The 13,676-nt window shown below is 47.9% G+C and overlaps 1 protein-coding gene and 1 long non-coding RNA gene across 2 annotated transcripts; both read right to left on the bottom strand.

Annotated features, from left to right (window-relative positions):
• Positions 1–1,360: 1,360 nt before the first annotated feature.
• LOC135263987 (probable ATP-dependent RNA helicase ddx6) lies at positions 1,361–8,343 on the bottom strand. Its single transcript, XM_064352532.1, has 12 exons — positions 8,236–8,343; positions 7,870–7,974; positions 7,326–7,455; positions 7,008–7,154; positions 6,606–6,700; positions 6,378–6,500; positions 5,691–5,819; positions 5,066–5,182; positions 4,874–4,937; positions 4,543–4,644; positions 3,478–3,665; positions 1,361–3,039 (listed from the first exon to the last, which is right to left on the bottom strand). The coding sequence occupies exons 1-11, from the start codon at positions 8,251–8,253 to the stop codon at positions 3,490–3,492; spliced, it is 1,206 nt and encodes a 401-aa protein (XP_064208602.1). The 5' UTR covers positions 8,254–8,343; the 3' UTR covers positions 1,361–3,039; positions 3,478–3,489.
• Positions 8,344–9,904: 1,561 nt separating this feature from the next.
• LOC135263988 (uncharacterized) lies at positions 9,905–12,403 on the bottom strand. The gene is made up of 3 exons (XR_010332572.1): positions 11,792–12,403; positions 10,342–10,425; positions 9,905–10,172 (listed from the first exon to the last, which is right to left on the bottom strand). It is a non-coding gene; the product is annotated as an uncharacterized LOC135263988 (long non-coding RNA).
• Positions 12,404–13,676: the final 1,273 nt, after the last annotated feature.

Below are 13,676 nucleotides of genomic sequence, written 5' to 3'. Positions count from 1 at the left end.
TGTACTAGGGCCACTGAACACAGCAGGAGGAAGAGAGGTCTGCATGGTTCACTGAGGGTGGGGTCGGTGATTACACGAGCAGCCCACACCAAGGACTCAACCTTCACCTTCTCGTTTAACGACTCAAAGCTAGGAGTACAAGCTGCTGAACCAAACTTTTACCGATTTATACGACACCGTAGCAGAGGGCTGCTCAGAATAACCACTTCAAAACAACCCTCAGTGAACCAACCAAAAGAGAACCAAAAAAAACAAAAACCTAAAAGGAGCATCTTACCCAGTTAATTTGTTCAGGGGCTCCACCCAAAAAACCAAGCCAACCACACAGCCGTAGAGCAAGTGGCCACTGGCCAGTTAAGGTGGAGAGAATAGTAATACCGCAATATAACCGCTCCCAATCCCAGCCCAACCCACCCTCACCCACCCTCCCACCAACCCCTAGCCCACCCCAACCCACCCTCACACCAACCCCTAGCCCACCCCAACCCACCCACCCCCCTCCAGAGGGATCGGAGAAGCAGAGACGTCCCAGCTGTACCATCCCGACTTTTTCATTTAAATCCCAAGACCCTCCATTCCTTCTGAAAGTCATTTTCAAAACATTGCGTAATAGCCACATATTTACAACAGTCGCTCACCTGCTGGGCCTCCCACACTCTCGATCCCTCCGAAATCTCTCAGGAGAAACAGGCTCCTCCCCTTTTGGTTATCAGCCCCGCCCCCAAAACTCATTGCAAACAGAATACAATAAAAAAATAAAATAAAACCCTCCTTCAGTACCCCAACCCACCCCACCCAAAAACATTCCTCTGCCCCTCCCACCCCCCCCCCCTCCAGCTGACCCAAATGCAGGGGCAGCAGTGCAGCCAGCAATAATCGCCCAAACCCCCGTTACTCAAGTCTGCACTCGAGAGCAGCTCCGGCTGCTAACGCTATGTAGATTTTTTTTCTTCTTTTATGTGCAGCGCCGTCTGTAAACTGGTTAAAATTAAAAGCCAGCCGACTTACGACGCACCGAAGACGGCGCTCCCTTCCGCGCCGTCGGGAGGCGGCGTTTAAGCCACGGGCGAAGGCCGAGACGCCATTTTCTCACGGGACCAGGGGAAGAGAAGAAAGAAAAAAAAAAAAAGAAAAAAGCGAGCTCCCGTCCGTTTGCCAGCTCTGGTTGGGGCGAGAACTCGGGAGCCGCTGACTCGGGGCTTTGTCGAAGCGCTTCGCGGTTCGGTAGCGCGCCGCTAATTCCCCACCCGTCGCTAAACGAGCTGCGCTACGACGTGCTAACGGCGCTAAGCGCGCCGGTTTAGAGGCCCTTCCTTCCGTCTCGCGGGCCGCGCGTCCTTCGGTTTGTACTTCATAACAGGCGGAGATACTGGCCCGCGCCTCGCAAGTCAGACACACAAGCAAAGGCTGGATAATTCAAAGAAAATTCTCGTCCTCGCAGTTTACATATATAATTAGGCTTCACTTGACAGCCACCTCTGAGGGTTAAGACGTCGAGCGAACACTGGTTATGAGAAAGAGGGGGGGGTTACAGGTTCCACGATAAATGCGCTCATCAAATTTCTAAAGAAACCAAACTCTTTCAGTGGCACCAATAGCGCGAGTTTTCCCCCCGCTATATTAGCATCGCGGTTTTATGAGCTACGGGCAAACCTTAATCCAGTCCATTGTTTTTCCATCAGTAATAAATAAGAGAGTCCATTAAACTGCACTTGGACTTAAAGTGCAGTATTCAAAGTGGAATACTGCCAAAGCTTTCAGTTTTCACTGGGGTGGAAACAAACTAAAAATATCATGATCGCAAAATTGAAAATTTTGCTACATTCCCTCCACAGTGTTGACTAGAATCTTAACCCTCCCAGGGGCTGCCAGAACACATCACTGTCATTACGATAACCAGCCTCCTGACGCTTGTTTAAAAGAATCTTTAAAAATGAAACAAAGTATGTACAAAGTTTACATCGTGCCAAATAACAGCAGTCTACGGCACACGTAGGACAGACAGGGGTGGTGATTGAAAATAAAAAATTAAAATAAGATGACAAAGGGGACAAAATACTGATCTCCCCCCCTCCTCTCCTCCAAATGTTTCCTCTGAGTCGGAGAGACACAGCTCCCAAAAGTTCTGTTGAAGTTTCTTCTTCGCGTTTCGATGAGAGGAGGTGAGAGTCTGCGTCCTTTAAAAGCGAGCGCTCCTTGACGGGACAGGAAGAGGAAAAAGGGCGTCCAGTCGCTTCCGAAACCGGGGGCGAGCGACGCAAGTCTTTGCTGACTTCGGAGCTGGAGCGTTGCTGCGCACCAGCCAGGCCCATCCGTGCTGGTTTGTGTGTGTGCTACCATTTCAACACCTCTGGTACTTCTCTCTTACACAAACCTATACGTGGACCTATGTCTTTTTAAATGACGGGTGGAGCAAAGGGGGTGGGGGGCAAAAAAAAAAAAACTGATTCCTGGAAACCAGTGATGTGAATGGGACAGATCAGATGAAACTAAAAGAGAGTTATTACTTTGAACAAGGTCAACTGCTTCTTAAGGCACTTGATACAAATAGCAAAAAGCCTTAAATGAAATCCACAGAGAAGAGGGTAAGAGGAGGGGAAGCGAGGGGGGGGGCGGAAGGGTGGCTCACTGGGGACAGGTAGGTGCAAATGAAGGGGGAGGGGGAATGGGTGGGGCAGCAAGACGTGGGGGTGTGTTCTCTCCCAAGTCAGCCCCGCCCCCGTGAGTGTCTATATCCTGTGGAGATGGTAGTGCAGCAGTGTCCACCTATTTTCACGTGGACTCACAAGAGCTGTGGTCTCGCACTACGTCCTGCTCACACACGCACATGCAGACATACAAACGCACGAGCACGCATACACACACACACAGACAAACACACACACACACACACACACACTCCAAAGGTAGGTGGGGAGTAACAGATGAAAAGTACACATTTCAAAAATAAAGTCTTCCAGACATGAAAGGTGAGGTGGGACGGGGGGGGAGACACTGAACATACAGGGAGGAGGGGACGGGAATATTCTGACTGATGACCTGAAAAGAAAGGAAAGGCAAAGATCAGCCGTACAGCCAATGGAGAAACGTTCCACATGTGATCGCGTCATACAGACACGCCCATACAGTGCAGTGAGTAAGTATTTGCCCCTTTCCTGATTTCCTAAATTATTGCATGGGGCACGCTGAATGGTTTCAAATCTCTATAAACAAAATATTAGAAGAAAGGGAAGCAGAGCACACACAAAACAATTGTTTCTAAAGACACCCATATCACTCATGTGAAGAAGAAATGGCCCCTTTAAACTCATCAGCTTTAGCAGAAATAACCATGACCAAAGGCTTCAATTTCTCATTTCACATCAGCCTTTCACTCTGTCACTCTGGTGGAATTTTAGCCCACTCTTCTTAGCAGAACTGCTCTGAATTCTGACAATTTGGTACGTCCTCAAGCACGAACCGCTCATTTCACCTCACCTGCGGGCGCGCTCACAGCTTGGCCTCCTCCCCGCTCTCGCTGTGGTACTCGGCCACGTACAGGCTCTTGTCGATGCTGCCGGGGATGGGCTTGATCTCGGTGCCCAGCTGCTCCTCGATGCCCTTCAGGTTGAAGCGGTCGTCGTAGGTGATCAGGTTGATGGCCAGGCCCAGGTGACCGAAACGTCCTGGGAGAGAGCACGGGGGGAGACCGGGTTAGGGACCGAGGAGGGGGGCGGGGACACGCAAATGACAGGACACCAAATAAAAGCAAGAGGACGGAGAACACCAAGGCCAAATGAAAGATGGAAAGCAGCGTGGCCAAAAAAAATCAAGGAGCCATAACAATATCAAGAGCAAAAAACAATGACCAACCAAAGAACCAAAATCAAGGGGAGGAGAATAATAAAATATATATATAATGGCAATAAAAGGAGCCCAAAGTGAAAATCAAATGAACAATTGCCATTACAGCAGGGCCAAAGGAAAACATGAAAGGAGGACAGAATGATTTCAGGAGGAGGAAAACAGAACAGGAGGTTGGAAGGAAAGAGCTCAGCGTATGGGTGGGGGGGGGGGTGAGGGAGGAGAGAGCTCTGTGCATGGGTGAGGGGGGGGGAGGGGGGAGCAGAGAGCTGTGTGTATGGGGGAGGGGGGGGTGGGGGAGGAGAGCTCTGTGTATGGGTGGGTGGGCGTGGGAGCGGAGAAACCCAAATGCCAACAGAGCTTAATTACAGTAATCTCACCGCTGCCTAACAGTGACGCGTGAGTCAAGCGAATGGAACACTCACACTTTAATACGCGCAACACGCACTTATAGTAACACGCCAGGCAGCCAATCCTGGCAGCGGAAGACCATCTGAGGCTCAAAGGTTCTGAAGCATTAAACGGTTATCGCATCGAAAAGCCTGGAAACCAATTACTGGCTCCGCTCTCCAACCCATTTAAAACAAAAAAAAAAACATTTAAATTCAGTGGATTACTCTGGAGGTGCCATGGAAATGGCGGACGGCGCGCGACGCGCTAGCTGAAAGGGCGGGAGATCAGCGCGGGGAGGCCGCGTACCTGATCGGCCGATGCGGTGGAGGTACGTCTCGGCCAGCCTGGGGAAGTCGAAGTTGATCACCACGTTCACAGCTTGTATGTCGATGCCTCTGGTGAAGAGGTCTGCACAGAGACAAAAACACACAGGCAGGCGGAGTCACCTCTCTCGGTAGCGTCATGGTGGCGCGGGACTCGCTTGACTAATTACAACGCGACACGCACGCAATGCTCTTTTCCTTCCTCGTTATGCGACGGTTTGACTGTGTTAGCTCGTTTTACTCCACCCTGAGGCGTTTCGCGCCTGCGGGGCGGAGGAGCTTTTCCCCGAAACGAAAAACAAAATCAGGCGTACCGGTGCTGACGAGGTTCCTGCAGAGGCCGTTTCTGAAGTCGTGGAACACGCGGTTACGATGCTCCTGGAAACCAATTAAACAAAACAAAAAACAAACAAAACCCATAAACAAAGCACTCGGTCTGGATGGGTCTACCCAGACAGCCAATGATCAAAGCCGGTTCCGGGGCGGAGGCGGGGCCTCGGTCTGACCTGTCGCATCTTGGCGTGGATGTAGAAGCAGGAGTAGCCCAGCTGGGAGATCTTCTTGGCCAGCAGCTCCACGCGTTGGGACGAGTTGCAGAAGATTATGGACTGGTTAATCTGGAGCTGGAGCGGACAATGAACAGAAGAGGGGGGAAAAAAAACTAGGGTTTCACTCACAGATCACAAACAAAATCTGTAGTGTCTAAATATCCATTTCAGCACTCCTTAGCGATTGGCTTAAGTCGATGACTGGATAGAGGACATGAATCTTGTTTCCAAGGCCTAGAATTGGCTGCAAACTGAACAGAACCCACAATAACCAGCAGCTACTGGACTTCCAGGACTAGAGTTTAAAATCCCTTGTTTGAACAGGAAATGGTTGGAAACATGCAGGACAAACAGGTACAGGGAGGACAGTTGCTTGTGAGAAACCAGGGACATCTGCCTTCCATTATGGGCGGCGCAACAGAAAGCATGCACCTGTTTACACAGGGCTCACAGGTAACGGTCTAATGGGGCGTGATGGAAAAGCAGCCAAGATGGCCGCCATCCAACCGAGCGCAGTTTTTACAGAAAACTTATACAGAAACCGCCCGGCTCTGGGGCCCCCGCGGCCCGCGGCTTCACTCACCCGGGAGAAGAGCGTGTTAAGGCAGTGGACCTTCTGTCTCTCGGTCACGTAGGCGTAATACTGGGTCACCCCCTTCAGAGTGAGCTCCTCCATCAGGTTAATCTCGTAGGGTTTCTGCAGATGGGCGTTCTGCAGGGGAGAGAGAGAGAGGGAGGGAGGGAGGGAGAGCGCTAGCATTAGCGTTAGCTCATCCTTTGGACCGCTTCCCGACAGCTTCGACCTCGCCGCAGGAGTAAGCCCATTAGGGCCCATGTGATCCGCCCGCACGCGCTCGCGTAGGAGAGAAACAAACAGCAGGGATGCCCGTTCGCTCGCTTTGATTCCCCGAGCAGTGCAGCCCCAGGCATCTTGTGTAGGCCGAGGCTCTGTAACACTAGCCTAAAGAATTCTCTGGAAAGAGACGATCTGCCAAATAAATGTAATGTAATAGATGAGCTGCTCAGGGTTACTTTTAGGTAGGAAAACAGAGCAAAACCACTTCACAAAAGATTTAACATTCATAACAAGGACTACTTTGGCTTTCGTTATTCTTCGTCATGCTTTGACACTTAGAGACCCTTGCTCCAAAGAGCAACTCAGCCAAAACAAAAAAAATTCCCTCTTCATTTCTTATCTAAAAAAACGGAAATAAAAAAGACAAGTTTTTCCTTTACCGGTGACTGTGGTCGGTCTGGCGGGGGAACGTACCATGAACTTCTGCACGCTGAGGGGGAAGGTGGCCGAGTAGAGGAGGATCTGCCTGTATTTGGGCATGGTGCTCAACGTCTCCTCCATCATCTGCACAAAGTCCTGGGACAGCAGCTTGTCTGCCTGCTCAGCAAAGGGGGGGGGGGGGGTTAAAACAAGGCGTGGTGGTCACACAGCTGAAAGCTCCCAGCAATACTGAACAAGAAAATGCACCCGGGTTTCACTCACCTCATCCAATACAATCATCTGAATGTGGTTCACTTTGGCCACGCCCTTTTTGATGAGGTCCAAAATCCTCCCAGGGGTGGCAATTATTACGTGCACTGAAACAAAAACAATAACATTATCCATGAGGCCAGATCACCCACCGCATTCAAAATCGTTACCAGGGCCATTACACTTATTAGCTTTGCTCAACTCCTTAAGCCCAGCTATTCACATAGCTCACCCAGCAGATGAGCGGTTAGCATACAGCAGTGACACGGCTAAAGGCACATGTGTAACGGGGAAACAGGACTACTCGAACCTCCAGCACTTCCTGTCAAATATAAACTCCGGCCTACCATCACATGGTATTTTGGTAAGCTGACGTTACAGGAAATGCCAGCGTGCGCGTGAGGCCAAACTCACCCGTCTCGTCGAGCCTCATGATGTCATCGCGGAGGTTGGTGCCCCCCGTGGTCGCCATGACTTTGACCCCGCCCATGTGTTTGCTGACCTGGATGCAGATCTGGCTCACCTGGAGAGCCAGTTCCCTGGTGGGCACGATGACCAGAGCTGGCACATAGAACGGAGGAGAAGGTGAGGTTACCCCACGCCAACAACGCCACAATGCTCACCAAGAGACTTACTACAAACACACAATCTGCATGACTTACTTAAATTATACTAATTTCCTCAATTTCCCAGCAGCCCCGCTAACAAAGCTGAACGGCAACGGCTTCTCACCTTGTATATAGTCCTTCTTCAGGTCGATGCGTTCAAGTAAGGGTATGAGGTAGGCGCCGCTCTTGCCAGTCCCGTTCTTCGCCCGGGCCAGAATATCCCTCCCGGACAGTGCGATGGGAATGCTCTCCTCCTGCACGGGGGGGGGGGGGGACACACACGCCACACGAGCAGCTATCGTTAGCACGCGCGCGGAGGGTCAATTCACCAACCGGTTACTCAAACGGAACATGCGCGCGGGAGACCGCCGCGCTACTCTAATTGCTCTCGGCCGAGTTGCAGCGTTGCGAGCTAAAATGGAATCGTATTGAGTTTCAGGAGCAGATTAAACCGGGCTGCCCGAAGATGATGGTAGCCAGCAGCATTGCGAATGAGAATCATTGATTGCACATCTTCAAAATGGACTCGCGAGGACTAAGTGCTCGCTGGGTCAGAGCTCTCGTGTGATAGGGCGGGGGATATCAACCAGACTAAACTCCTCCCCCCCCAATCCCTTGGCGACCTCATGTCTACACAGAGCAGGACCATGAAAAACAGGCACACTGACCTGGATGGGTGACGGCTTCTCCCAGCCCATCTCGAAGATGCCCATCAGCAGCTCGCGTTTCAGGCAGTAATCCTCAAACTCGTTGCCCTTGGTTGCGGTCACATCCTGAAAACACCAGCCGCCAGGGATGCAACTCAGAACACATTTGAGAACGCGAGAAAAATGTGCAAGCACCATTTCAGCTTTCCTCAGAAGATCATGTAACCACAATTCTCTGTAACGCTTTGCATGTTTATCAAGTTTAATGACCTTAAGCGGGGTTCACAAATTATTTCCAACGTCACGTCAATGTAGCCTACAGCTTGCAGGTCACTCAAAAGGCGCACGTTTGACCATGTTAATTTTTAAAGAGCATAAAAATCTTACCGAAGTCCTCATTCTCATGTCTTTTGGAGGAAGTTTTAAATTCTTCTTCCAGTCATCACCAGGCCTGAGTGTGCAGGGGGGAAAATAAATAAATAAAAATAAATAAACAAACAAACACTGGTTTACATGATTCAGTACCAGCCACTTGCATAGCTGACACCAATGCACAGCCATATAACCAGTTATATAAGCATCCCAGGTTAGAATTAAACATTAAGTACACTGGAAATGCTTTAACTCTTGAGTTGTAAAATCAGAAATTACTTCTCCAGGGGTGTAAACCTCAGGATTCACTACAATAGGATACAATTCCAATTCTTGAGGCAACTGTTCGATATTTGGCAACGTCACAAATTTTGCTAGAACAACCCAAAACTGATATAGTAGTAAACTCAATCAATACACACGATTTAGCTGACAATCCTGTTACAACACACGTACAACCAAAATGCGGTGATTATGTAAAAACTTCCGCATTTGTGAAAATGCATTTGACCCAGGTCTGCAGAGAAGTGAAGCCATGGAATTTTAGTTAGCAGCCCACAGCCCTCAACTGCTTGATGCTGATGCCCAAACAGGCAAAGGTGAACCAAACCACGAGTGACCGATACCTACAAAATCTGTGCATTCAGTAAAGCACTATTCACCATCTTCATCCCAAAGTCTACGGTCCACAAATTTTATTTCACACGAAGACTCATTTTCTGGACTTCAACAGCGGCATATGTACACTAGTGAGCGATCACCTAATTAAGGTTTACAAATGAGCGATTCTGAGAACGCACTTCCCGGACAGCTGTTGTGGGGTTGCTGCTCCTTTTAGCATGGTCTTGCCACAACGTTGCCGTTTCAGAAATAACCAGGAAGACAGCAAAGAGCTGAATAACCGAGTCGAGAAGAGTTTGAGCAGAAGGGTGAAAAACTGTCGGTCAATTATGAACTACATTCTGAAGTGTCAAAAGCAAGTAAACGAGCCTATAAAACATGGAAAGGGTTCTGGCAGCAAAAGAATGCAGAAACCTCCAAATTGTCAGGTGAAATGTCGGGTGGAATGTTGGGTGGAATGTCGGAAGGAATGTCGGATGGAATGTTTGGAGGACCATGAATGTTTGGAGGAACGTCAGGTGGAACGTTGGGAGGAATGTCAGGTGGAACGTTTAGAGGAATGTCAGGTTTGTCGGTGGGCTGGCCAGAGTGGGTGGGAGTAGAGGACTCACTTTTGGCGGTGGCTGGCCATGGTCTGGGAGCTGCGTTTTTATTTGCGGCGTGACTGGCCGGTCTGGGGCTGTTCGACATTGGCCTGGCTCGCCTGCTGCAGGGCGGGGCCGCCCACTCCCCCGCCGGGGCCCACGGCCGGCTTCACCGACCCCCGGAGCTGCCCGTTCTGATTGGACAGGCCCAGGATCACTGGGTTCTCCGTTCTAGCGGTGCTCATGGCTGTGCCAAGTCTATTATAATTAATCCTTTTCTTTTTATTTTTTTCCCCTTTTCTCCCGCCTCCCCTCCTTAATTTTTTAACCCCCCCAATCCAGTGGAAAACAAAACGCCCCTACCCCCAAAAGTTTTGCAGGGAAATCCGTTTGCAAGAAAGAAAAAAAAAAAAAAAAAAAAAAAGAAGTCTTCCTCGATAGGTTCCACAGCGTCCGAGGCAGCAAGCCCAAGTGTGCAACGTCAACAGCTTTATATTTTCTCAAGCCACTTCTGCTGAGACTTAAAAACTCCTTCGAGGAATATTATTCCGAGTGTCGCTCAGCAAATGAGTCAGTGCTGCAATGCAGGAAAAAGTCGAGGGGGTACAGCCTGTCCTGCTTTCCTCATTCGTACAGGTATGGTCTTAAGTGGCCCGGGGCTGTCTCGCAACAGTCATTTAATATTGCATGTTCTAAAATCCACCCGTTTCTTCATCCTAATCATCTTCCAGATTGATGTTTTTCCTCCTGGGGAGAAAAAATAATTAATGCATCAGAGTTCCCTTGTTATAGAGGACATTGGGATTAACACATGACATTAATCTACATACAAGACGATCCAAGTGGTTGCCAACAGTCTCCCTCTCGTGTGGGTGTGTGTGTGCGTGCTTTGAGCATTAAGGTTAACATTAAGTACCTTGGTCAAGGGTAAAACGTAGTGCTGCTCGTGGGATTCGGATGTTTAAGTCCAACTCTCTGACCACAACTCCACACTGCCGCCCTGCCGCGGAATAAGAAATCATTTCTGTAAACCAAATCGGATAGCTACACCTCAATGTCCTAAACGATATGCATAAAGCGGAGAACCTGCAGATATTTCAACATGAGTCAAAGTTAAAACGAACAAGCTAAAGCGGGAATAAACCTTTACCACCCCCTCCTCATTATAGCTTAATGGGACCATCGGGTAAATTATCACAATCCCGCTATGTTTAAAGGGCGGCCGCTCAGAACAACTATTTTCAGTTAAACTGATAAACATACAGTAAACAAAACGCCACAAAGTTCGTTTAAATGCATGCCAAGATTGCCGTACATCTAGCGCCTTCCCCAAGCTGCTTTTAACTTCAAACTGCTAACGTCACCATTACTGACCACAAGTAAACAAACAGCGCTAGTCTAGACAGCTATACCTACTTCTCTAGCCAATTTGGCAACTAGCTAGGCGAATACGACCAGCCGTTATTGACTAGTAGGTTATAATTTGTTCACAACTCGAAAGTTGCCATAACCGAAAGGCCGCAGTGTTAACTGGTCTAGTTATAAATGTTTAAAAGCTTAGGTCTACTAACTAGCTAAATTCGCCAAATATTTGCATTTATGCCAAGCAGCAAACGGCCAGTCCACTAGTAACCTAATAGACTAGACTAAGCAAAAACACAAGTAAATTAGCCAGCTATTATGTTACTGGTAAGGTGGTAAATTAATTTACTTGGGTACATTGCGGAGTACGTTACTGTAGCAAACCAACTGAAAACTACCGGTAACTTAGTTACCTAACGTCAGGCAAGTTGGACATCATAGCGTAATGTGGGCAAGCTAACGACGTTACGTTAGCATGTCCCGAATAGCACGTTAACCTGGAAACCTAATGTTATTTCGACCCTTCATTAAAACAAAATGTTTCAAGTTACCCGACCATACACTCAAATGAAAATTAAATCATGACATGTCACGACGGAACTAAACTAACACTAGCTGACTAGCCAAACATCCTATTGGTAAAACCGGGCCATTGCTATGTTTAGCAAGATAACTCGATAGCCATGTAGCTGGATATAGCCGGCCAAATACTGCCGACTCAAACTAGATAGCCAATCTTACCTCATGCTTAAAACTTGTAACACATGGCTAGGTAAGCAAATTATAATGACACGTGTTAAAAACACAAGATCTTAATTAGTCCAATGGAAACATTAGAAAATAGGTAAGACTAAAGCGAGCTAACACTGGCTTGCTAGCCAGAAGCGTCAGTGTGTTAAGCGTACCAGTTAAAAAATAATAATTTAAAATGTCGGGACATACTGGCCTGCAAAAACATGCATAGGGAACCGAAGGTGAAATTTACAAAACAGTTGTGAACTTACCTCGGATGGTTGAGATAATCAGTACAATTTTGGTTGTATCTCTGGTATTTTCCCTATTTTGTTGGCTATACAGAAACCCCAAGATGGCTTCCTTCTGTCTTTAAACCCTCCCCCATATCGTCAGCTGACGAAGTCTAATAATTAATCAAAAATCAAATGTCGTGAAAGATATAAAGCAATTCGTTTACTTTCAGCTATAAATGCCCAACCAGAGTTACTAATAAATGTTACTACCTGACCGATACGATACTGCAGCAAATTTGTAACCGCAGAACTTGTTTTAAATTGATTGACGTGATACTCAAACGCTTTCAAGAACGACGTCAGCTGGTACAGCTGTAGACTGAAGTAGATGGCCAGCGCTACTGGTCACGATGTCAACCTTCTACCGGTTGAAGACTATTAATTTAGCAGACGCTCTTATCTAGAGTGATTTACGGTAGACTAGGTGAACACAAATGTATTCACCTGATTTCTATGGGCAACAGTTCCAGACCTGTGTAAACAACGTTCCCAGCGAGTAACATCACTTGGATGAAACACTAATAAAAATTCACTATGCCGAGCAAGAACCAAGACAGTACACACATTAACAGAATTAGCTGCCTATTGGAAAACTGACATTATTGGGAATATAGCTTACGGTTCATATAAGGTAGTCTTCTACGTATGGCCTTATACCAACCCCCAGAATATCCACTTTTGCAGGTATTCTCAGGTCATAAAACGGTTGCATCAGTTACTCACTAATTTCATGTATTTGACTATATTCTAACAGGCACTGATTCCCCATGCCCACACGACGACGGAGCCAAATGCGGGGCTATTTAAAGCTCTTGCTTGCGTTCCCGGTTTTGGTAGCTAAGACAAAACATGCTGTTGATTTCAAGTCATCAGCAAACGATTGCCATCCAGGTTAATTATTTTATTTTAATTCCCATTGCGTGCTGCAGGTGCTTAATAGTGATACCGTTATTGCATGTGCTTGATTATTGTATATTTGCATGAAACTTACATCAAATAGGCAAACTGAACGTGTAGGTCTTGCATCGTTCATTGCTTGTTAGTGCAGATGCTACAACACATTTGGAAACAAGCGCCCGGCCTCGAATAGCGCGTAGGTTGAAACTGTTACTCCGGTTAACAGAAACCTTGGGAGTCATGCATTTGTGCAGAAAAATTGAGAATCGCTATTAAATATCATTCTCTCATACACGTACCAACGACCCACGAATAAATGCGCAAAAAGTAACACCGATATGTCTGCCATTCCTTACTAATTCATCCATTCATTCATGCCCACTGTGAAACTGTCAAATGGTAATACTTGTCAGGCAGTCCAGGAAGTCCCTCCCCTTTTTCTCAGCTGAAATTTGACTAGGTACGAAATTCACGTGGCATGACGGCTTATTCCCAATCAGCTCTCCTGGTCCAGATAACTGAGATAAGTTAATGAAGCAATTGAGATCAGAACGACAAGGGCAGTCGGATTTGTCAGCAGCATAACTTGTTAGCATGCGCCTATGCGCGATTTACGGTACGAGAATAAGGCAAAATGTCGGACCATAATAAGGCAACAGGCCCTGTCCTGCTGCGCAGCCTCACCAGCAACAACAGGAACTTGTCTCGGGGCGCGCGGCTCCCCACCACCCTGCCGCTGTCTTCCTGCCGCTGGATCTCGTGGCCTACTACTACCCTACGGTGGTGGTGCCGGCGACGAGAAGCAGAAGACAATATGCCATGTGAAATAAGCATTTTGTTCTCACTATGGGCGAAGACACGCATTTCTATTCTGGTGTGTAAAGGGTGAAAACATGGGTCTGATACAAATAGCAGCCTTGTCTCAGCAGCTGGAGGCTGTCTGACACCCAATCTGTTGGCATGT

The sequence above is a fragment of the Anguilla rostrata genome, chromosome 9, assembly GCF_018555375.3.
Source record: "Anguilla rostrata isolate EN2019 chromosome 9, ASM1855537v3, whole genome shotgun sequence".
Taxonomy (NCBI): domain Eukaryota; kingdom Metazoa; phylum Chordata; class Actinopteri; order Anguilliformes; family Anguillidae; genus Anguilla; species Anguilla rostrata.
Note: the sequence above shows the minus strand (reverse complement) of the source record. Positions and strands in the feature narration are given on the sequence as shown.